This window comes from Oryzias latipes, chromosome 10 (genome assembly GCF_053564925.1).
Source record: "Oryzias latipes strain Hd-rR chromosome 10, Olatipes_Hd-rR_3.1".
In the NCBI taxonomy this organism is placed as follows: Eukaryota; Metazoa; Chordata; class Actinopteri; order Beloniformes; family Adrianichthyidae; genus Oryzias; species Oryzias latipes.
Window position 1 is genome coordinate 22290731 of NC_136246.1, and position 24225 is coordinate 22314955.

The 24225-nt window shown below is 39.3% G+C and overlaps 3 protein-coding genes across 3 annotated transcripts; 2 read left to right on the forward strand and 1 right to left on the reverse strand.

Moving 5' to 3' along the window:
* The first annotated feature begins 924 nt into the window (after positions 1 to 924).
* LOC101165818 (uncharacterized) lies at positions 925 to 13280 on the forward strand. Its single transcript, XM_078954482.1, has 11 exons — positions 925 to 1221; positions 2425 to 2557; positions 2667 to 3783; positions 3902 to 4035; positions 4161 to 4324; positions 5924 to 6078; positions 6274 to 6359; positions 6996 to 7077; positions 7210 to 7252; positions 9722 to 9779; positions 9993 to 13280. The coding sequence occupies exons 1-11, from the start codon at positions 1048 to 1050 to the stop codon at positions 10832 to 10834; spliced, it is 2988 nt and encodes a 995-aa protein (XP_078810608.1). The 5' UTR covers positions 925 to 1047; the 3' UTR covers positions 10835 to 13280.
* Positions 13281 to 15008: 1728 nt separating this feature from the next.
* On the forward strand, positions 15009 to 16783 carry LOC101173071 (gap junction alpha-3 protein). The gene has a single exon (XM_011480319.3). It carries the CDS (start codon positions 15009 to 15011, stop codon positions 16080 to 16082), a length of 1074 nt encoding a protein of 357 aa, XP_011478621.1. The 3' UTR covers positions 16083 to 16783.
* Positions 16784 to 19718: 2935 nt separating this feature from the next.
* Positions 19719 to 23928, reverse strand: vma21 (vacuolar ATPase assembly factor VMA21). Its single transcript, XM_004073368.5, has 3 exons — positions 23743 to 23928; positions 23359 to 23468; positions 19719 to 20466 (listed from the first exon to the last, which is right to left on the reverse strand). The coding sequence occupies exons 1-3, from the start codon at positions 23802 to 23804 to the stop codon at positions 20327 to 20329; spliced, it is 312 nt and encodes a 103-aa protein (XP_004073416.1). The 5' UTR covers positions 23805 to 23928; the 3' UTR covers positions 19719 to 20326.
* Positions 23929 to 24225: the final 297 nt, after the last annotated feature.

A 24225-nucleotide genomic window follows, 5' to 3' on the forward strand; every position in this document is an offset into this window, starting at 1 on the left:
AATTTTCTTCACACGGCTCTCTAAACTATGTTTGACTGTCCCAATTTTCCTTGGAGTGGGTCTTTGACAGATGTCAACAGATTATGTCAACAGATTACTATTAAATGTTAGCAAAAATAATATACAGAAAAACGATGCAACATTTTTCACATTTACACAACTAGATTTGCTTAGATTAAAACCTAAGAGATTACAATTTACAATACATTTTACTTAATCCACACTTTCACCACAAACCATGTGCAAGGCCCAAACGAAACATTGTCACCACTTCTGTTTATGTGATGTAAATTCATTCTAATAAGGGACTAATGATGATAAAGCTGCCGATTACCTCTGACCAGTGTGTTTACATTCTGAAATCATGGCACAGCTCTGTGAAGTGTTAGCCAACTACACAAAATTTAACTTCGGCACAGCAAAAATGCATTTCCATTACAAGGGAAGAATTTCATAAAATACCTATAATAGCAATAAATAAATGATTACCTCTTTGAAAAACAAAGGCAAGTTTGCAGACTTTGTGCTAAAACTTACAATTCCTCCTGAAACAAACACCAATAGACAATTTTTCATAAACTATTGACAAGTGATATAATTTATTATTTTAAAAATGAAAATAAAAATGTCTGTCTGTTAAACTTAAATGCAGCTGCGGCAGAATAATTAACTAATAACTAATAAAAATAACTGTGTTGTAAAGAGGTTAACTTTATCGGATGTTTGGATGACTAATAAAACTATTGAAAGAAAATGTGACTTTTATTTTGTTGTTAACATCCTTACTTTCAAATTCATTTACCGACAACTATCGAGTCCTGACCGGAAGCAGCACATGTCCCTGTACAGTCAATAGAAGAAGGGTAAGAAGTAGAAAAAAAGAATCTTCTGGATATTCTTTTGGATATTTTTGTCTTGTTAAAATTTAAATAATTCACCATAGTTAAATTTAAATGTAGCACGTGTTACAAAAACATTATCAAAAAACGTGAATTAGCTAACTCGCTTTCTAAATAATGTATTGGTCAGCCAGGCAAGAAGTTTGAAATGAGCAGACACGAGCCGGGCGTCGCGCGCACCATGGCTCCTCAGGAGATGCTCGTCGTTCGCCAACACAATTCTTCTATAAATGCACAGAAAGCTCAATTGACTTACAAATTGTTCCTGCTGGAAAAAGCCCGAAACACGCTTGATCAAGAACTTCGTAACTTCTCCAAAAAGGTAATGTTTAAACCGGTTCCATGATGACGCCACGTTCTATGGGTTAAGTCTTAAGCGAAGGCCATTTTCTGCGCACCTGTGTTAGCTATTACAATCATAGCCGATAGGTTTGTTTATGTTCTTTTTGAAATATGTTTTATTTTACGCTTTTGCAGCTATATTTTCAGTCGCAAGGCTGATTATTTCATATAGCGTAACGCGGTTCTGTTGTGTTCTGTGTTTACATTGCATTGGCGCTCCAGTCAGTTAGGTGAATATGGTTTGAACAGTGTGGGTGGGGGCGGAGGAGCATTTGAGTGTAACCCTTGTGCTATCCTAGGCACTTTAACATTGGAGTTGGGTCATCTAGACCCATTAGTAGACAGTGCGCTGAACCTTTTTTGTCAATGATTTGTGATCTTCACTGGTGTCCAAGGATTACATGAAATCCTCTCCCTCTTTAATTACCTTTTGTCATGGTAGGGAGAACATGTCAATGTAAGGGTGGGGTCATAGGGTTAGGAGTGGCGCGATAGCGCGCGCGCGCGGACATCGAATGAGGAGACTGGTCTTCGGTTTTGTGCTGTTGGGCGTGTTTACGGTCGGCAACCTTATGTTTTTTTTTTTTTTTTTTTACATTTCCTCGTGCTTTAATTGGATTTATGAATTTATTTTTGTGGGAATGTCTGTGTTTTTTAATTATTATTTTATTTTTCTGTAAAGCACTTTGAGGTGTTCTGTGGCAGGAAAAGGGCTATAAATTAAGTTGTATTTGAATTTACCACAGCAATCAATAACAACATATCGATTGCTGCACATTATAATAACATAATGAGTAAAACTGAAAGCAAAAATCCTGTTTAGTATGTAAAGTCAAATATTTGTTTTCAGTATTGATAAACAATTAAAAGCTTTTAAATTTAGCTAAAAAAATTACAACTGACCATAGATAGTATATCAGCAATGCGGAAATCATTTGTGCATACATTTTTAAACTTTTTTGTTTATGTTTTGTTGTTTTCCATTTACTTTTAGTTGTTTTTTTTTAATGCAAATGTTTTCTATAATTCCTAATGTACTCTGCTTTATTACCCAATTTCCTCTAATCAATATAGTAGAGAAAATGTATTGGTGCATAAAGTGCTTCAAGATGATAGAAACTGAAAAGTCCTTATAATGTTAAAAAAAAGATAAGGTAATTGTAATACTTTCTGTTGTGTCCAGGTTTATGGAGAAGTCCAGCATGCTCTGAATTCGTCTTTACCTGCCAGTGTATTCAGTGATCTCACAAAAGCTTTAGATCTAATGCTGCAAAATATTCTGAAACTTTCAGAAATGCTTAAAGATCTAACAGTTGGTAAGTTAAAAAACAAAAGCTAAGTTAAAGACTACATTTATATGTGAAACTTTGCCCACTGTCCTCAAAATTGAAATATGTTTTTCTTTTGGCATCTTTAATTCTACAGATTCACCTGTCTGGCCTGTTTGTAAAAATGGAAAGAGGTCCAATAACCCTCAAACATGTGGAACAAAGAGAATGAAAGTGAGTCTCATGCCAGTCGGCATCCAGTTTGGGCTGATGTTGAAAAAGTCCCTCATTTCCAGGCCCATGGCCAATACGGTGCAGGTACTTGTTGCCTCTCTGTCCCATCGCTGCATGAAACCTTTTAGGCTACAACCAGCTCTCATTCTGCACGACAGCATCAACGAGGCGTCCGCTACAAGCTCCTCCCACCGATCAAAGGAAGACAAAGAAACTGTTTTTGTGGAGAAAAGGAAAGCGGAGTCTGTCTGTGTTCCACCTGCTGTGGCTCAGAACCATTTGATCAGTGAAGAAAAGCCACAAGCACCGCTGCCTCCCTTACAAGCTTTGTTCTCAGAGAACAGTAACCCTAAACCACTAGTTATCTGGGGACAAGGCAATAAAGTCCAACACCAAAAACAAACATCCTGCCAGCTGCTGCACTTCATCAAAGCAAAAACTAAAAAAAAGGATGCGCTTGATTCCACCGTTTTTGGGAGGACTGAAGGAAGAAACGAGGCGAAGAATTCAGAAATTTCTCAGACAATTTCGATTTCAGCTACCTACAGAACGCAGATCAAGCAGCTCCCAACAGGCCAGACCAGTGCTCTGGCCTCAGAGACTTTAGCCACAAACGCTGACAACCCAAACTCCGTCTTCAGTGTAAAAAGGGTTAACCCAAGCGGAAATGTGGTTTACAGTTGTATGATTATGACAGAAACGGAGTTGTGGGATGTTGGGGAAATCTGCACAGAGATGATGCAGAGTGAGACTTTGCACAACACCTCAGAGTACCAGGGCCTTCAAAATACATTCTCTGAGGCAACAAACTACACTGAAAACATTGATCGTGTTCCCCAAAACATGCACCTTAGAGAACCTGAACTGGAGAACAGTTCTGCTCATTCTCAAACACCAATTCCCAACAATGTGAGTATTCCCGACTTTGAGATCTGTCGATTTGAAGAAGCGGAGGTCGTGGTGTCTCACATTAGAAGTCCAAGTGCCTTCTACATCCAACGTGCTGACTCCAATGAGAAGCTGCAGGCTCTTGTCAAATAGTAAGTGAAGATGAATCTATATCAGCTCTTCTACCTTGCATCATTGCTTTTTAAAACAACTTTTATTTTTTTGGCTTAAGTTTCTTTTTTCTTCTGCCATTCTGTCTTTCATGTGCAGCAGCAGTGAAATCAGCCCCTCATACGCAGAGCAGAACTGCATTCCAGACATTGGTACCCTGGTAATGGGCAGGTTCTGTGAAAAAGATCAGTGGTTCAGAGCTCAGGTGATAAAGATCTGTGGAGTGAGCCCAGGTATGTCTTATTGTAAAAATAAATAAATAAAACAGTAGCTTAAGACACCTCTAGGTGGCAGCAGAGTCTATCAAACTGACTAATATCCTGACATTGACTTATCCATTTTTTGTTTTTGATGCAAGATGATGTTTCCATAGAAGGTGCTGGATATAAATCATCAGTCAAGGTGGATGTGAAGAGATTAGACTTCGGAGACACCTGTTGTCTGTCCCTCTTGAATCTAACGGTCCTTCCTGCAGAAGCAGCAGCTCTACCGCTTCAGGCTCTACAGGTTTCCCTGGCGAATGTGAGATCCTTTTATTTTTGTATCTCCTGTGATGTTTCCCAGCTCTGTCCCTCCGTCTGAGCGATAAACACACACGGTGGTGCGCAGATCCATGTTCTAAACAAAACCCTTCCATTGTTAAACCCTCATTTCTTCCTTTGCATTTGCTACAGTTTAGACCTTTATCATCACTAGTTTTCCAGGATAAACACTAGGTATGCCACAACTTCCTGTTAAAGTAAAACAGTCAATTGTACTTCTATTGCACCTTTCACCGAACAGAAGTCACAAGGTGCTTCACAAGTTAAAGTTATAAAAACGTAAAAGAGATAAACATGCACCACGTAATCACAATCATCCCAAGCCCAAATAAAAACCGTTTCACTTAAACTGCTTTGCAAAATAAAAAGTTTTGAGTTGGCGTTTAAACGAATTCAGAGTCCAGTGAATGCAGGGACAACAGTAGCTCATTCCAGATTTTAGGAGCAACAACCTGGAAGGATCTGTCTCCTCTGGTCCTGAACCATGTGCGAGGAACAACCAGCAGGTTCTGTTACACCATTAAACCAAATCGTGGGAAAGTAAAATGTTGCATCCCTACTGCATGCCAGTATCACATTGAAAGTGTCAAACACGCTTGTGCTGAATTTAAGAAGCATTTATTGTTTCATTAAAATAAACTAGTTTAGTGTAAGCCAACTGAAAGGTTTTCTTCATTGTTACTAGCTTATTAGCCAATGAAAGAATTTTTCTGAGTTTTAAATTAATTTATTTTGATGTTTTGTAATACAAAAATCATATTTCCAACCGAGACTAAATGGTGACGCAAAAATCTAGGTTTGAACCAAATCCTGGGGCAAGTGAATTGTTGCATCGCTAATGTACGCACAGCACACATACAAAAGTAAACACACTTTGGCTCTGCAGTACAGCTTCTGAGGCCCCACCCCCTTATTGACGGCCAAACTGAGGAATTTATTTTTCCAGTAGATGTCAGCTAACTTTTCAGACAGCTGTTTTTCATTTAAATGACATGTTTTTGTTTCTTTAACTTCCAAATTTTGATTTAAGAGAATACTTGTACTTGAATTAAATGTGGAACTTTGGTGAAATGTATTGTTAAAAATTAAGTAAATCTGAGAATAAAGGTTTTGAGGAAAATACATAGAAAAACAGGTACTTCACTCTTAAATTAGCAGAGAAAGAAGTGCCAGGCTAGAGCTCGAGCACAAAAGAGGAGAATCAGAGCAATATTCAAAGTTAAAAGTCCAAGGACAGGTCGTTCGTCTTATCTTTCGGGGTGTCATTTTACAGTCGTACTTGCTTTATTTCTTTATTTGTCCCCAAGACTTAAGAAAAAAGAAAAAAAACTAAAGCAATCTCTCCCTGCTTGGATACAAGTTTTATTTTTCCTGGATCTTACAATCTATTTTTTGTGTGTAGACTAAGTCTAACTGAGACTGGCACCAATCATTTGCACAGATAAGAGTATGAGAAATAAAGCTTTTACTTTGAAAGGGCAAGCCTAATTGTTTGCATTTGTCTACTTGATTATAGTCATGGCTTCATCTTGTCATTATCTGAGTTTAGTGGTGTTTTATATCTGTTTTTCCCCCTCAGGTAATGCCCATTAATGGAATAGATTGGTCTGACGAGGCAGTGGGTTGGTTCAAAACCATGACGCATAACAGAACGCTCTATGCCAGACTTTACCCACAGAAACACACCGTTACAGTGGAGCTGTTCCTGGAAAAGGGAAAGATGGGAGGGATGAGGTGACTAAAACTGACTTACATGAATACTTGATCAATAACTTAAGGCATTTTGCAGTTCAAAAAAAGGTTTTGAATAAGATTGTGTCGATTTTGTTTTTGAGACATTTGTTAAAGTCTCTTGTGTGAAGCACAGATGGTTAAGTGGGACTGTAAAAAATAATTTTAAGTGTAAATCTTTTTTGTTTTTACCCTCAGGAGAGGTGCACCTCTGTCTATGAGGCTGGCCCAGAATGGCCATGCAAGACATACCCAACACCAGTATACTGACCTGGTGAGAAAAAGTAAGCAAAGCTACCTCACTGTTCGTTGTCTTCAGTTGAACATTTGAAACTACTACCTACAGGTGCACTTAAAATGCAAAGGAAATTCTATTTATTTATGTATTGTAAATATTTTGACGCTCATCCAAGTGGCTTCATCAGTCTAGGTCCATTTGCCAGACTCAACTGAATGAGAACCTGCACAGAAACTCACAAAATCTAGATCATGTTCACGTGTTTATCTCCAGCAGATTAGACTCCTGTGATGTCTGCTCAGAGTCAGAAATTAACATGGTGAAGCAGCATTTTGTGTTTCAGCTGGACTTCTCTTTCTGATGATTTTAAGCCTCTACTCTGAAGCTACGTTCACACTGTCTTAGGCGGCGTGCGTTTAAGCCGCCACTTCCAAAGAAAAATGTATGTAAATGCGAGTTCTGGGCTTCCGTGTTCAAAACTCTTGCGTTCCTGGCTCTGCATATGGATGCCTTCCCTTTGAATTTACAGCAGTGCCAACTATCAGCAATTGATCAAATACCTATTTCCTCCACTGGATTTTGGGTTTGTCTTGTAACTTTCCTCATGTTTTATCAAACCTGCTTTGCCTGTCATTTTTGCTAACGTTTCTTATTTCATCCTGAAAGTTGTTTTGTCTTGTAGGAGCTGTTGAAGTTAAAGCTCGAAAACAGCACTCCGACTGGGAGAAGTACGTCATCTCCTGCTACATCCAGCCTAAGAAGTAGTTAAGAAAACGGGGAAGAAACCCAAATCAGCCTTTCAGCCTGTCTACTCATTAGTTTGAAGCTGACTTTAGTCAACCTGCTGTTAAAGTGAATGTTAGTTTAAGTGTTGTTGTTTGCTTCACTTTTAATAGCCAGGTCCACAACACGCTGGCTTACGCTCAACTGAACTTCCACGTTCACCAGAACCTTCTTCCATTGAATTCATCTGACAAATACACATAAGATGCAACAACACATCTGCTAACTAAGTCTTTGCAAGTTCTTTGGAACTTTGTTGTGTTTTTTTCTTTTTGGTAAAAATGTATGCATATATATGTAAAATGTCTGAATATTATTTAGAGTTTGGTGTATTACTGTTAGGAAATGTTGATTCCTGTGAAAGGAAATAAGGTTAATTTAGTTATATTGATCATCAAAGTTGTAATTTTGGATTTTCTGTTTTATTGTAGCATACTGTCTTAAAAAAATAAATCTAGGAGTGTTTGCCTGTTTAAGTTTAATAGTTTTCCTTTTAACAACTCCATCCTTCTGTTTAAAAAATAAATGTTTATGATTCTTTACCCTGCACATTCGTTGGCATTGTTGTTCATAATGCTTTTTAGTTTCATTTCCTTTTCTAAATGCTTTTTTTCACATATAAGCATGGTTTGGTAAAAACTAGTCATTTTTATTTCTAAAAGTGTGATGATAAAATTATTTTTTGTTTTGGCTCATTTGCACTTTTATATTTTCTGTCTCAGAGCGACATTTTAAAGGTTTTCTTTTAATGAGTTAAAACAAGACCCTGCATGCTACTCACTCAAAAGGAAACTGTTATACTCCTGTGTATAAATTATTTTTTTCATGTTGTAAAGCGAAGAAATACTCTGGTTAAATAATAAACTCCCTTATTTGTAGGGTAATCTAAATTATTTGGGGTTGTTTTTTCAGTCACTGAGGATTTTTTTGCCCTTTAAAATTTGATTTTTCTTTTTAATACAAGAAACACGGGATCATTTCAGAAAATAAATCAGTGAGGAAAAGTAGCTTTTATCAGAACAATGGTGGGGTGAGAAGTGGTTCAGACTACTGAGCAGATTTAACAAATCCAAAATTGAGGTTCTCATAGATCAAACCCATTTTTGAAATATCTTTAAAGGAAAAGTTTAGGAGAACCACATCAACATGAAATTTCTGGATTGAGAAAAACAATTTTGACTGTAGATGTTTGGTGTTAACCGTGAAATCTTGGAAAGTGGAGTTGTGAATCGGAAAGCGTGCTGGAACTTTTCCGCCCACAGGGTACAACGTTTGGCGTGACGCACAAACGCTGTCGGCACAATGAACTGCCGTGGGTCAGTTGAATGTACATGAAAAACGACCACTTTGTCTTTTCAATTGGATTCAGTTTTACTGTCTGCTGTGACTCTTTGACCAGAACCAACTCAATAAGCCGTGAACAAGATTTTATCATTATTGTTATTAGCATCATTCACGTTTGCTTAAGGAGCCTTCAAAACAATAACTGCATCCACTGGCAAGATATTATGGTTGCTATTTCTTTTGTGTTAACTTACTTTTTTGTTAAAAAAATATGTATATGAATAGAAAGAGAGAGAGATCAAATGATAATTTCAAAAATATATGCACTCAAATATATAATTGTTTTATTAAAGCCTTTTTTTGTTTTTCATTGTTTCACGTATAAAATTTGAAGTGAGGTTGTTGCATTTTCCAGATAAATTCTTCAAACTGTCAGTGATCCTCCAGAGCTCAGGTCACACAAGCTTCATTCACTTCGCTGCCCTGCTAAGCACAATAAATAATGTGGCAGGCCAAGGCCTTTGTGTCCACACAGATTCCTTGTTTTGCCCCGGGGTAGGCGGAAATCAAGGCGTTTGATCTGAATTGTAAAGAGTCTTGTTGCAGCCCAACAGAAGACACCATTGTATGTAAATGGTTTATATAAGAGCATATGACTGCGACGGTGCAGGGCAGCGGCTAGTATTGGATGGAGGAATGATTTGCATTTTCCAAACGCACAGTGCTCTCACTCCAGCCTTTGGGCTTCCTAAAAAACACAATATTTCAAATCATTTCCTCCCATTTTGTACACATTTTTGTGTACCATCACAGCTGAAGGTAAAATAAATGCTCTATCTATCCTCTTCATTCTGGTTTTTGCTAACAAGTCTCATTTCCCTGTGAAATGAGGCTGAATGTGGTTTGACTTCTGGCTGACGCTCCCCTGGACATATACATGCCATTCTAACAGTCTTAATATCACCTTTCTTTGTGGTCATCTTTCATTTAAATATACATCATTTTCATTTGCCAACTTTTTTTTGTCATTTGGGAAATTCCTCCCACTTAAAAGAAAAAAAGGAGTCTCTGAATGACATGCACGTCTTGCTCATTCTTTGGAGAAATTTGCTGGCATCCGTCCGTCCGTCTGTCTGCAAGTGGGTTGTAGGTCAGTTTGGGAGTAAAGTATTAATACGGTGCGAGGAAATCACGTGGTTCTGCCAATGTTTTGCAATTGGCTTTGATTTCTTGCGTATTATGACCGTGCACAAGGACAGGCCATCGCCCCTGGATTTATACAGCCAGCTGGCTGTTTTTATCTGCCGGAGCGAACAAATCTAGCTTCATGTCACAAATCAGGATGGTCATCTTCGGAATCGGCGTGTCCTACGCCCTTTTGCACCGCCGGCTGAACCTGGTAAACCTTTAAAAACTGTGTTCACACCTGTATTTGTCACTGAGCTTGTAGACCTTATATGTTTTAATCAAAGCCACTTGCTCCCTTAGATTTATTTCCAGATCAGGCTACAGCCTTATCTGGTAGATAAAGAGTTTATTTATTTTTAGGTAGTTTTGTATTCTTATATTACCAATTTTTGTGATTTCTGTTTTCATATTTGTGCCCTGGCAGACCTGGAGTCGAAGATGAACTGGGGAACCTTTTATGCCGTGATCAGCGGCGTAAACAGGCATTCGACTGGAATTGGGCGCATCTGGCTCTCTGTCATCTTCATCTTTCGCATTTTGGTGCTGGTGGTTGCTGCCGAAAGCGTTTGGGGGGACGAGAAGTCGGCCTTCATCTGCAACACCCAGCAGCCGGGCTGCAACAGCGTCTGTTACGACCAGTTTTTCCCCATCTCACACATCCGGCTGTGGGCGCTGCAGGTCATCCTGGTCTCCACCCCGGCGCTGCTTGTGGCCATGCATGTGGCCCACCGACGTCACATCGATAAGAAAATAATGAAGAGGACGGGCCGCGGCAGCCCAAAAGAACTGGAACACATCAAGAACCAGAAGTTTCAGATCATTGGAGCTCTTTGGTGGACATACATGATCAGCATTATCTTCAGAATCCTCTTTGAGGTGGCTTTTCTCTACATCTTCTACCTGATCTACCCAGGCTTTAAGATGGTGCGTTTGGTGAAATGCGACTCCTACCCGTGCCCCAACACAGTGGACTGTTTTGTGTCCAGACCAACAGAAAAGACCATATTTACTGTGTTCATGCTAGCGGCCTCTGGGGTGTGTGTGCTGCTCAACCTGGCTGAGGTGGCATACCTCATAGGCAGGGCCTGCAAACGCTGTTTAGCTGGCTCGGAAAACGAGTCAAATCCAGCCTGGATAGGTCAGAGGCTCTCCTCCTATAGACAAAATGAAATCAATCAGTTGATAGCGGATCATTCCTTGAAGTCAAAGTTTAGTGTGGCCAAAAAGGTCCCAACCGAGAGGGAGGAGAGATGCTCTGCTTTCTGAAACCTCACCCCTACACACATTTATCAGCTTGTTCATGATGCATGTTTTACATGAAAGACCCACTCCAGTTATAATTGTGTTATTAACATGTTCTTTTAGCATTTTTCTCATGATGGAGAACGTATGTAAAGAAAATTTAAGTTAAAATTGCATTTCTGAGTATTCCTTTATTCATTGTGAATCAGGAGAAGATGAAAAAAAAACCGTTTTTATAAAGCTTGTATTTGTTGCGTACAAACTATAAGCTCCCTGCTCCACTCCATTCCGCTAAATAGATCCATGTACGCCTTTGTTTTCCTCGTCTGAGCTGAAATCTGACTCAAAACTGTACAGCTGGAAAGCTCCAATATTGCTCGCCATTTTTATTGTTCGGCTAATGTTTTAAGGGGCTGTAAGCTAGCAAGAGAGAGTGTAAACAGATGGATGATGGGAAATGAGCGCAGGCTTACTCTACGCCAACATTCCTGTCAACAACTCAGGCGAATTTCAAATAAACTCCTGGTGGTCTGTAGAAACTATTGCCTAGAAAACAACGCAGGCTTTTAGATTTTGGCTAAAAACAGCAAAATCATAATTAAAAGACTACTGGCAACGCTTTTACAATAGATCAAAATGATAATTGGAGTGGGACTTTAACTGCACTGATTCTGTACATTTTCCTGTTGTTTATTTAAATCTCCATACATCTATTTATCACACCCACTTCATCCAGTTCAAGGTCTCATGAGAGATCTAGTGTTTTTCTAGAGACAGGGTCTGTTTATTACAAATCCATCATGGCTAATGACTGTGTCACTTTAAAGTGTTTTGCTGTTTTGATCATTGTAGCTTTTTACCTTTCCATAACATGAGAGTACTTCATGAGGCTTCATGACTGCGCCTCCATGGACATGCTTGATCTTCATCTTGTCTGATCTGAGAAGCTAAATACGGTCGGGTCCAGTTAGTCCTTGGATGGCAGATTTCTTGGGACCACCAGGTGCTGTAAGTTGCAACCACATTCGGGCAACTTTCCTGTGTTTCCATGCTGGTTCCAGGTCCAGATAAACATACAGGGTTAGGCATCTGCTGTAAAACTGAAGCCAAAACACCTGCTAAAAGTCATGCCTTTAACAGTTGTGCTATCCTAGGCACTTTAACGTTAGGAGTTGGGTCATCTAGACCCACTAGACAGTGCGCAAAACTTTTTTCTTCAATGATTTGTGATCTTCACTGGTTTCCATGAATTACATGAAATCCTCTCCCCTTTTAATTACCTTTTGTCATGGTAGGAATAACACATCAATGTAAGGGTAGGGTCATAGGATAGCACAAGGGTTAATCATTTTTACACGGAAAAAAGCACATTTTTTACCAAAGGGACTCGTTTTCTATTAGTTGAAGTGACAGGTTGTAAAACCTATAAATTGGAGATTACTTCTACAGGTTATTGTAGGGGTGTCAAACTCATTTTCACTCATTTTCACCGAGATTCATCATAGTGGCTGTCCTCAAAAGGCCAGAGATAACTCATACATGTAACTAAATCTAATGAAAAATAAATGTAACTAGTACTTAATGGTAAATGACTCATTTGTTTATTTATTTATTTATTATAACTTTTTAAAGTGACAATTGCAGTTGCATAAAAAAATATGTTTGCTTGTTACTCTAGCATAAATCCTTTTAAATTTTGATTCTGTCAGGTTAGGTTATATGGACAGTGTTTAAGTCCTACTGTATAGTTGCCCAATTCAATATTTCAAGTCCGATTCTCCCTAGATATGAATAAATACACACCAATTTTTTTTTTTCATTTTAAGAAATTCAAAACCTTTATGCTCTCGGGGGCCACATAAAATGACATGGAGGGCCACATTTGGCCCTCGGGCCTTGAGTTTGACCCATGTATAGGTTATTGTATTATTGAGCTATAAAAAAGTCAGAAACATCCAGAAAACAAAATTTTAAAAACAGTTATGCAGAAAATATTTTGCATTGTAAAACTCAGCAAACCGGCTTTAAAATATAAACCTGTAAATATGTTTTATCCCACGAATTTCCCCTCTCCTGTTAATTTTAGAAAAATTAACATTAAAAGCATATTTGCATGTGCTGTTTTTAAAGATATACATAGAAAAATGATCAACTCTCTCCAAGGAGCCAGACAGAAAATGTTAAAAATTCCAGAATTAAACCTTTTTTAGTGAAATTGTTTTTGGCTTTTCTGTGTATAATCCTTTGATAAATGTTAAAAAAAAAAACACACACACACAAACTAAAGCAAGTTCTACTTGTTTTATGGTTTAAGGGAAAGCTTTTGCATGTAGTTATCCTATCGATAAGATTCCCATGTAAGTGGAACTCTCTAGTATACTCTGGGAATATGGTTTATAATGATAAATGCTGGTGCTGCAACATAAGCGAAAGTTTAAAATTTGCCCCAAATAAACAAATAACAACTGCATTTCATGTTTCTTCTGGTTTATAGAGGTGACTTTTTTATTTTTAATCTCTTGTACCCATTCTTTCATATTGTTTTGTATCTTGAGTTTTTAACAGCATCTTTATTCTGGAAAATTAAACTCTTTGGTGATGACTCTTTAAGGAAAAACTTTCAAATCTCCTTTTGCAAATATCCTCCAAGTAAAACAATCTACACTCAAGACGATGGGTTGAAATTGTACAATTTGTACAATTTGCAATATGAAAAAAATAAAACTACCTTCTTCTTTTTTTTTAGTTGATGAGAGATTAGTGTTTTTCTTTGAATTGAAGACAATTTGCTCCTGATGGATGAACTAATGGCAGACCACGGTTCAGCTGAGCTCCCGGTATCACATCCAAGCAGAACTTTTTTCAGCGTTTGTCAGCTTCCTGTCGCTGTCATTGCAGCTTAAGGATGCCATTGGCTGCTCATCTCCGATCTCCCCCACCCTCAGCGATAGGAGATAGACCCTTTGTGTTATTTTTAGCCTTGGGGGGCACTCATGTCCAGACAGGCTTAACGGACAACGTCATTGGCCAGCTGCCCTGCCACTCACCCCCAACAGCCAAGATGATGGGCTTTGGTGGTTTACATTTGAGAGTGTCCACTGTGCCAAATTTAACCATGGGAGGGGAAGGGGGGGCGGGCGAACTTTTACATGATGGAGTCTGTCCAGGGGGCTGTGTGTGTGTTGTGGTCTGTAGAAGAACTCAGGCCTGGATCCTGATCTGTCTTGAGTTGAACCTTGAGGACAGAGGAGTCAGTGGTGTGCAGCTGGGGGGGTTGCCGGTTGGAGTCCGTGTTTTCTGGCCTCTCAAGACAGTTCTTTGGGTCTTGAGATCAGCGTTCCACAGAGGCCTGTCGGCAAAGAACAGCGGCCTTATGGACCCTTCAAGACATTATGAGCTTCTTTGCAGAGGATGTATAACAGGTAGATTTCTCTAGTAAACGTAAGTTTCATTTTTCATGGTTTCATATACATTTTCTTTTAGCACTGTTTTTAAGAAAATGTACATTTTTTGCCAAGTATATTGAAGTCAAAATCTGTATTATCTTTTAACCAACAAATTGACATATTAAATGACTTTTTATCATTCCCACAACTAATGACTGTTTAAAACAGACTGATTAAATCAACAAATCTGTTAAATCTGCAGAGCATTAGATCAGCCTTCTGAATTTATTTTCCCTTCCAGTAACACACCCTGAACTTCCAGTTCTGCTCCTGTTCAGCAAACCAATTAAAGGGGAAGAAATATTTAGAGCGACATGTGTGAGGGTGGAAGCATTATTTAACTGTGTCATATTCATATCAACACCATTTCTGAGCAGCATTTGATTTCACGTCTCGTGGATCATATTGCCGCAATTCAATTCCTGAAGGCCAGGACCTGCAGAATCCAACTGAAACCCACCTTGGCCCTGTCTGCACTTTCCAAATATATGCCTCCCTAAAGTAAATATAATCCAGTCTGCATCTACACAGAAGAAGCCACTACCTGCTTAGCTGCTGCATGACGCAGTTGGATGCTCGGTTAACAGCTTAGAACCTCAGAGATCTTTTTGTTCTCGGTAAAACAATATGAAACGTTTTAAGCCAACACATTTATTTTTCCTAATGATTAATTTTATCCAGTTCTTGTGTTACATCAGGGTTAAATACCTTTTTTTTTGCCTTCTTAGTTCCCGATCTGACCTCTCACAGCCATGGGCGACTGGAACTTGCTGGGGAAGCTTCTTGAGAAGGCTCAGGAGCATTCCACCGTGGTGGGGAAAGTGTGGCTCACCGTTCTGTTCATCTTCCGCATCCTGGTCCTGAGCACTGCAACGGATAAAGTGTGGGGCGACGAGCAGTCCGGCTTCGTCTGCGACACCAAGCAGCCTGGTTGTGAGAATGTGTGCTATGACATAACTTTCCCCATCTCCCATGTCCGCTTCTGGGTCCTGCAGATCATCTTTGTCTCAACACCGACTTTGATCTACTTGGGACACATTGTCCACCTGGTACGTATGGAGGAGAAGCACAAAGAGAGGGAGCATCTGTTGGACCAACAGGGCCTCATCGGTGCTGCTAAGCCCAACAAACCTCCCATAAGGGATGAAAAAGGACGGGTGCGACTGCAGGGGGAGCTCTTGCGCACCTATGTCTTCAACGTGATCTTTAAGACGCTCTTTGAGGTTGGCTTCATCGTAGCCCAGTACCTCCTGTATGGCTTTGAGTTGAAACCCATGTATAAGTGTGACAGGCCACCATGTACCAATGTGGTCAACTGCTACATATCCCGCCCCACAGAGAAAACCATCTTCATCATCTTCATGCTCGGAGTTGCTAGCTTGTCGCTGCTCCTCAACCTTGTAGAGATCTATCATTTGGGCTTCACCAAGTGCCGCCAAGGCATTACCTTCAGGAGGAGGCAGGAAGTCGCTAAAAGTGTTTCCAAGCAAACAAACGAGGCCGTGGTCCCAATTGTGCCAAGCTATGATGACTATTTTTCAGGGCACTGTCAAGTGCAGCCAGCTTTCCCACCCATCCCCAGCTACGACCTTTCACCTCTCTCCAAAAGCACAGATTCGTCATTCCACCCCTACCACAGCAAGGCAGCCTACAAACAGAACAAAGACAACTTGGCGGTGGAAAGGGGGAACAGCAAGCAAGAGGAGTGTGACCTCAAAGAAAAGAAGGGAGCAGGATCAGCGCCTGGATCCCCTACGCAGCCTCGGCCCGGCTATTCCACCAAACGCAGCAGCAGCAAGACCAGAATAGACGATCTGAAGATATGAGGAGGTTTATGTTTCCCAAAGCGTTCTCTAAGTGCTACGACAGGATCGTATGTTCTTCGGAGGCCGCCACACATGATGAACCCACACGCAATCTTTAGACAGCTCCATTTGAATCATTCAAGTGCTGATGGAGATGACACTTCAGAGAAGGTCTAAGTTCGCTGACTGAGAGGATGAAGCAAAACCAATTCAAATATTGAAATATTCGTTTTCCGATGTCTGGTTTTACGAAAAAGAGGAGAAACTCAGAGTGTTTCACTTTAGATTCTAGCAAATTTGTTTATGACAACGCATCATTTTCAGTAAATGTTTATAAGGTTTTCTAAGCTCTTTGGACTTATTTGATATAACTTTTTTTTTTCATTTTTCCTAAGAGCAGTCAACCTAGATTAAAATAATCTGTTAAAGATGAGTCACTATGAAATAGGGTAAGTCCATTGAACTGAACTGTCGTTCATTGTCACTAAACTTGAAGAGTTGTGCAATACTTGATAACACACTGGACATAGGAATTTTTATTTCTTGCACTGGACATTTTTGCTGTCTTTCTTTTTTGTTTTGTTATAAATGCCTATAAATGAATGACTGGATGTACGCCTTTTTCTTGTTTATCATAACGTACATGTGTGTTTGTTTCCTGTACAGCACTTGGTGACAGCTATGTTTGTGAAACTGCCCGAAATAAACCTGTCTTAAATTTGCACAGCTCACACTTCCTTGGTCTCCTTACCAGAAGGGGAGCCACTTCGGTGAAGGGTATGTGGCAGCTGTTATTTAATATTCCTGAAGATCTCTGAATGTCTGCAGTGGGAGCCTGGGAGGGAGGCGTATTTTGAATTTGACATGCTGAAGCAGGAATAAGCCCACGGTGCCTTTTTACAAATCCCACACATGCAGTTCTCTTACTTGTGTCAAGCAGCACAGACACCTCTGGAATTTTAAACTGTCCTCTGCCTTGTTTTGGTACCTTATGTCCGTTTCCTGTCAGTGTTTGGGACACTATGAATGTGTCTGTATGTGTGTGGCCCCCCAACCTGTCCGGGGTGTACCCCACCTTGCCCCTGACCCCATGTAATGAAGAATTTTCTCTTTCAGAAAGGCCTTTTTTTGCTTCATTAGATCCAACCAAAGGTTTTGGCGCCATCACTTTGCTCTCTAGATTCATATTTTACCTTTGAGAACTAATTTCAACAAAGCAAAAAAAATGTTTATCTATATCTTTTTATTTAATTTTATAATAGTCTAACATTGTTTTCCGGATGCTATATTTGATTGCTTTAACCCTTGTGCTATCCTAGGCACTTAAACATTGGGAGTTGGGTCATCTAGACCTACTAGACAGTGCTCTGAACCTTTTTTCTTCAAAGATTTGTGATCTTCACTGGTGTCCAAGGATTACCGGTACATGAAATCTTTCCACCTTTGTCATGGTAGGGAGAACATGTCAATGTATGGGTGGGGTCATCTAAGATAGCACAAGGGTTACTACAGAATAGCATCATACAGTAACAAACATGTTTACATTAATCTAATGATTTGAGCTCAACATCAGAACATTCTAACATCTTGTGTATTTTAAAGGTTTGACCATCAATTGCTCTTTTAATATCTTGATTACTTCAGATGCAGTTCTATCAGAATGAAAGAATCATAAGATTCCCCAAACACTGATGGATTAATGTTCCTCCCTAATAAACTGGGGGATCTGTCTGGTCAGTTTTTCCAAATTTTCACAAATGAGTAATCTGTGTTTACACAAATGTTACCACAGTACTTTCAATCAACTGGTAGAGTTGCACTAAAACATAATTTTATGTTGCAAAAACAGGATATTCAAAATATTTGTCAGATTTCAAAAGGGAGGCTCCAAAAGTCAGATCTGATTGATCTAGTGTGCTGTAAATGTCTGCATTTTTAGTTATTGGTAGAGCGTGCCGCGGGATTTCAGGGTTTTTTAATTAGTTTGCTTTAAAAAGTGTTGGTGACACTGCATAGGAAAATGAAGAAGAGTTTGGAATCTTAATAGTCATTATTAAAAGTCACATGACCCTACAGTTTATTAAATATCTTCAAAGAAAACGAGTACATTTATTATTAATTATTTTATCACAACCCCTAGGACTTCATTAGCTTTTTGTAAAAGTGATGTTTTTAAATAAAGTTTTCAGTCTTCCTGCATTGCAGTCCTCCTCTGCTGCAGTTCTCTGCTGCCCTCCACCCTTCCTTTTGGGACGGTACAGATTTGTTGCAGTTGCTGAAAAAGGCTGCCCTCTACTGGGGGGCTAAGTTATGATATTTTCAGTTTTCCTGATTTTTTTTCTCTCTCAGTAAATGGATTTCTGATGAAAGTGTGAAGAAATTCTGAAGCATTTCTACTCACTGATTTAAACCCACGTGCCATGCAACAGGACTTCATGAGGTTGCTTCATAGAACAGGCAGAGCAGTTAACTTTTTTTTTTTTTTTACATCCTGACTGAAGTATCTTCTGTCTGTTTTCCATCACACTTTGCACCAAACCTGTGAATGTGCGATAAATGAAAACTAGCCAGAAGTAAACGTTGTCCTTGCATGAACTCTGCGCCGCTGCAGGAGCGAGTCTCTCTATCAGGAAAACTGCTCGCAGGCCTGTCATCTCATCATGACACAATTCTTCAAACCGATGCAGACTGCTTGGTCCTCACCCCCATCCACTGCAAAAAAAAAACAGAGGAAGCAAAACAGACGTACCAGTTTGTGTGTGGTGTGTGTGTCTGGCGGTTCATGCAGAACGAAGGGGGGAAAAAAAGGAAAAGTCATCTGCTGACATGGTTTCTGGGGCAGAAAACGTCATTACAGCTTTGCATCTGTCAGCTCTCATCTTGGCTTCATCATTGTGTTGTTGGGAACAGGCTGACCGCTTGCTGCCGCCATGTGACGGCTAAAAAACTTTACGCTGAAGTCACTGCAGACTCTCATGGGCCAGCTAGAGAAAGCTCGCACAATTATGGTTACTGAATCGATTTTCTCCTGCAAGACTTTGCAGAAAGAAACGCCCAGTAAGGTTAGCATTTGAAAATATTCCTCCACTGGAAAGCAGAAATTCATAAAGGTTCTGCTGGTAAGAGGATGAATAAAGTTATTAATCATGAGAAGCTTCATTACAGTGGGGTTTACAGTGCCTGTCATGGTGGTTACTGTTGTGACAGCTAGATCGCTTGTGGGATAAACACTACAACAAACCCCATCCATGACAAAATGAGCCACACAACGACTTCACTGACACACACAGTTTTGGCCGAGTTCGCCTTACACAACAGCCGGCTGGGGGAGTCACGGCCTCCTGCATGTGTGACACAGCTTGTTTATCACGCGCAAACCTAAAAAAAAGTTCATCTGAGATTTCATCAGATGATCTCCTCAAAGATAAGAATTGTTAATCCACTGACATACTTTTTTTTTTATAACCCCAGACATCAACAGGCAAACTGACAATTAATTTTATGCCGCTTTGCGATTCATAAAAAAAATAAAGGAAATCATTTACAGATCGTTTTTTGTAAATGCATAGTTTACACAGTGTTCTTCATAGTTTAACAGATTTATTTTTACTACCTTTTAAACATGTGCTTCCACGACAAATTACGTTTAAAAAAAACTGAAGATCCTTTTCATTTATTTGACATTTGCTTTACATCATCACTAAACATCATCTCCACAAAACATTCAGTTAAAACAAAAGATTAAATCAGCATCACAACATGACGGAACACATCAGAGATGAAATGACAGCGTGATAGTTTTTATCCAAAATACCATTAAACAGAAAAAAAAAAAAAAAAAAATAAGGGACTGGGAACATTGGAGACCAGGATGAATTTGATGAAATCATTCAAAAGTTGAGTCCGCTTGACAAACTTTTAATCTGAAGGACAATCTGCGGTTTAGTACCAGAAAGAAAGAAAAAGCTACAAATTTAGAAAATGACAGTAAGAAGAACAGAAATGTGTGCCTGTCGGCGCTGGCAGGAAAAAGCTCCCACCAGCCATTACTCCCCCACGCCAAAGAAAATACAGCCACTTCCTGCTCTGACCCGAGGTTAAAGCCTGAGCACAAACCAGAACCCCCAGCTGTCTGGTTTGTAGATGGAGCTGCGTTGAGTGTTGATGCCTACGGCAGGGTGGGGTGTGGGGGTGGTGGGGATGTGGATCCGTGCCCACATCTTACCATCATCTCTGCAGGCCTCACAAGCAGATAAGGGCATGCCTTAATCATGTTTGCCCTTGCCTTTAGGCGCGCCTTCGTTCCACGCCACATACACAAACAAAGCTAAAACCACATGCACGGCCAGCACGGCCACGATGGCGGCATAGAAATAACTGTCCGAACTTGACATCTTCATTGAACCTGAAAGACGAAAAGGGGGGAGAGGACATTAGGACGAGAGGGAACTGCACTTTTCTCAAAACTTTAATATTTTTATTATTTTTAGGTATAAAGTGTTCCCTCGTTTATCGCAGGGTTTCAGAAATAACCAGTGATGAGGGAAATCCACAAAATAAAATGACAAATATTTAATGCGGTAAAACTTTACACACCAGTTTCAGACAGACAGACGTGAACATTTTCACTCTCTTCTCTCTTGTTTAAACTTTCAAAGTTCAAATTTTCATTTAAAAAAAAATCTGTCCAGTGTTACAGAATGAAACCAAAGATGTGATCGCAATTGAAGATTTATGCAAATATGGAAAGCTGAATGCATTCTGGACACACAACATGGCACAGAGGAGATTGACTGACAAGGTCTTCAGCCAATCAGAATGCAAAACGGTGTTCTAAAGAAAAAGGATGCAAAGTTACACTGAAAAAAAACAGAGAGACTGCAAAAGTAAGGGAACACTGTGCTAAACTTCAACAAGTTGGATTACATTGAATATTGTAACAGAACAAAATACTTCAAGTAAAATCTAAATCCTGAGATGTTGAGTAAATAGGCAAGCATCCGTCACAAGAAAACTGCTCATGAAAAAAACAAAATCTTCCTAAAACTGATGTTTAATTTTAGATTTCATTTTAGGATGCAAGATACATACTTTTTATCTGCTTTTATTTTTAAGCTTTAAATAAACTAGAGCTGATTTCATTAAATACCTCGTTTAACTGTGGTGCAAACTCAATGTATTTATGCTTCTGATCACCAATACGAATAGAGGCACTTAAAAAAGTCTGTTAAAAAACGGTCCTGTCTGTACAGGTTTTGTTTTTGTTTAGGTAGAGTTTTAATAATAGAAAATAAAAAATCCAATATCTAACTGGCTGCTATGTTAAGTCAAAGTTCGGGGTTAGGCAGTTAGGCTGGTTCGTTCCCTTCAGTTTCCTGCACAAATTCAATTTCCAGAGTTTCTCAATCTTTTTTTTTTTTTTTTAAGAGTAGAACATGCTGGCGCATCCCAATTAAAAAACAAACAAACTATTTGATCCCACATTTTGGTTCAGTCACCACATGCTCATAGTTGCCCAGCACACAGGAGTTGCACCTGTAAGGCACCACTTAGAAACCAATGATGAATTATCCAATCCTATCAATAAATAAAGGTTGAATCCAGAACAGAAAAAAAAAAAGGCTTGCAGATTGTGATTTTGGTGGTTGTTCTGAAACTTTATCACTTCAGATCAGGAATAGTTGACGATGATGCAATCTACTGATTGTCCTAAAAGCCACTTCCTGCTTTGTGAAACGTTTGATTTTTTTAAGGCAGAACTGAGACAAAAGTTAGGTCAAACTTTGAAATAGGAAATGTTCAGAACTTATTTTCCTCCATAGTTAGCAGCTCTAGCAATTTCAAGAACCTGAAAAAGTCTGTGGGAAGTGAAAAATGGGTGACTCCAAAACCATGGGTGTAGGTTTCAATAAATATATTTCTAGAGTTAGCACATATAAGCACGCAATTTGTCAAAAAATGAAAGTAATAACAGAGTGTGTTTAATAACACCACAACTATGCCAAAGTTCAAAACATTTGTAAATAAAACACCATAATTAAAAACTGCTCAAAGTTAAAGTTTTCAATTGGTGACTGCTTTTTAGAGTTATTACAAGAAACAATTCTGACTGCTATAAAACGTTTACTATAGATGTGTGAGCTGTCACTTGAATTCATTTCAGAAATGTACTTTTGTGACACAACAGCAGTTTATGAGGAGATCAGATTTATTTTCCTTTTTTTGTTTTACTGTAAAATTAATGTAGAGGTGATGATTAATCTCGTCTTTGGATCCAACTTTTACTACAATCAATTAATGTTTCCTGACACTTTCTAGCCCCAGTGTTCAATTACCCTTTAAATATAGAAATAAAGCAGCTCTTAGAGCTGGAACTGCCGGGTAAAGTGTGTAGTTTAGGGCAGTGTTTTTCAACCTTTTTGGAGCCACGGCACACTTTAACCTTGACAAAAATCCTGCGGCACACCAGCATCCCCAAAAAAAAAAAAAAATTAGAAACTCATAGCCTGTTTTGATCTACAGCCCCCCTGGCAATCTGACGTGCATTTTTGTGATAATTGTGGCAGAAAAAGCAGGAAGTTGCAGATGTTTTTTCTAAAAGATGTAATAAAACTTAAGTTACATACAAACTGTATGTTCGTTGTGGTTTCAAGACGTGTAACAAGGACGACTCATTGTACGCTGAGGCGCTGTCCCTGTAAGCCAATGCATCATGGGAGATGTAGTGTGAAAACTGCCAGAAAACGGCAGAAAGACTCGCGTCTCTGAGCTTCATGGTTTTGTTCACTTGTTCCACGGTCTGATACAGGATTCTGTGGAAAGCTACACCGCTAAAGACGAGCTTTAGCTGGTGTTTTTGTTGGAACTGAGTGAGTTATGAGCTAAATTGGAACAAGGAAGTGAATACTTTAAACACTTCTGATTGGTCAGACTGATGACATGTGATTAAGCCTTCAAGAATGATTGGTGGAGTCGTGGAGACAGTAAAAGCTGCGGGACTTTTCAGATAACAGTTACAGCTGCAGCTAAATCGCGTTACCGTCATTCTTATAAAAATGTCTTTGATAGAATCAAATAAACAGAAAGAAAAAAGTATTTTATGATCTTTCATATTCCTAACTCCTCAGTGTTTTATCAGGGCCTGTTTGGATGAACAAAGAGCTGATTTCCTGGAGATGGGAAATGTTTTTAGATCAGTGAATGAGGGCAATTTTCCACGGCACACTTGACTATCTCCCACGGCACACTAGTGTGCCGCGGCACACTGGTTGAAAAACACTGGTTTAGGGAAACTTACCTTCGAACACGTATGCCTTTGTTGTGAAATAAAGGCCAATTGGCAGTGTGACCATCAGGATAGTGAAGAACAGCAGTGTCTTAAGGGCTGAAACCAGGGAGCCTTCATTTCTGCAAAAGCACAAGTCTGTGTTAGTGTCAAGTGAACCAAATCAGCAATCCTATTACAGAGCAACGAGGAATGGTTGTTCAGAATTTGGGTGAAATACGTGGTAGTTTGTGATTGCAACACAGTTGAAAATAATTTTGGTTGTATTCAAATCCCTTAAGCATCTTCTCAGCATTAAGCGGAGCATTGTTTAAACTATTACTATGCGTCACGACTAAGCTGTGGAGCTGCTACTAGCATGCTAAGCGTTGCTAAACTATAGACTTCATCTCTCACCCTCCGTTATACGGCGGTGGTCCAACTGAGGCGTCTAACGATGCTCGGACTGATCCGTCCATTGCTGTGTGGATAAAACCTGCGTTGGAGATTTTAAAAGAGCTGCTTTTGTGCTGTTGCTAGTTTAAATCGTCCGCTTGCATTGGAAGAAGAACTTCCGGTTTGGTCACGAGATCACTACACACCCTTCATGAAGTCTCGCGAGATTTCCATTAGACCCACCATGGAACTATCAGCCAGAGATATTTTACTCTGGTAAAAAACGATGCAGTGGATATTGAATTAGGATAAAAATAGGAAAAGAATACCTAAAAGATGGAAATGCAATACATTTTACTCCCAAAATTAGCTTAAAAATGAGGTATTTTTTTGTGTTAGCTTTACTAATCAGTTGTTAAACAGTAAGCAACATTGTGAGATTCATTTGAAATAATTATGGTTAAGAGCTATTTTTTCAAAGCACGTTTTTTAAACCAAGAATAA

Coding starts and splice junctions, on each gene's coding strand:
- LOC101173071 (XM_011480319.3), top strand. CDS start 15,009: ATGGGCGACTGGAACTTGCTGGGGAAGCTTCTTGAGAAGGCTCAGGAG.
- vma21 (XM_004073368.5), bottom strand. CDS start 23,804: ATGGACGGATCAGTCCGAGCATCGTTAGACGCCTCAGTTGGACCACCG. Junction 23,469..23,742: donor CCACCGCCGTATAACGGAGG/GTGAGAGATGAA, acceptor GTGCTTTTGCAG/AAATGAAGGCTCCCTGGTTT. Junction 20,467..23,358: donor AAAGGCATACGTGTTCGAAG/GTAAGTTTCCCT, acceptor TTCGTCTTTCAG/GTTCAATGAAGATGTCAAGT.
- LOC101165818 (XM_078954482.1), top strand. CDS start 1,048: ATGAGCAGACACGAGCCGGGCGTCGCGCGCACCATGGCTCCTCAGGAG. Junction 4,036..4,160: donor GATCTGTGGAGTGAGCCCAG/GTATGTCTTATT, acceptor TTTTGATGCAAG/ATGATGTTTCCATAGAAGGT. Junction 9,780..9,992: donor TGCACCGCCGGCTGAACCTG/GTAAACCTTTAA, acceptor GTGCCCTGGCAG/ACCTGGAGTCGAAGATGAAC.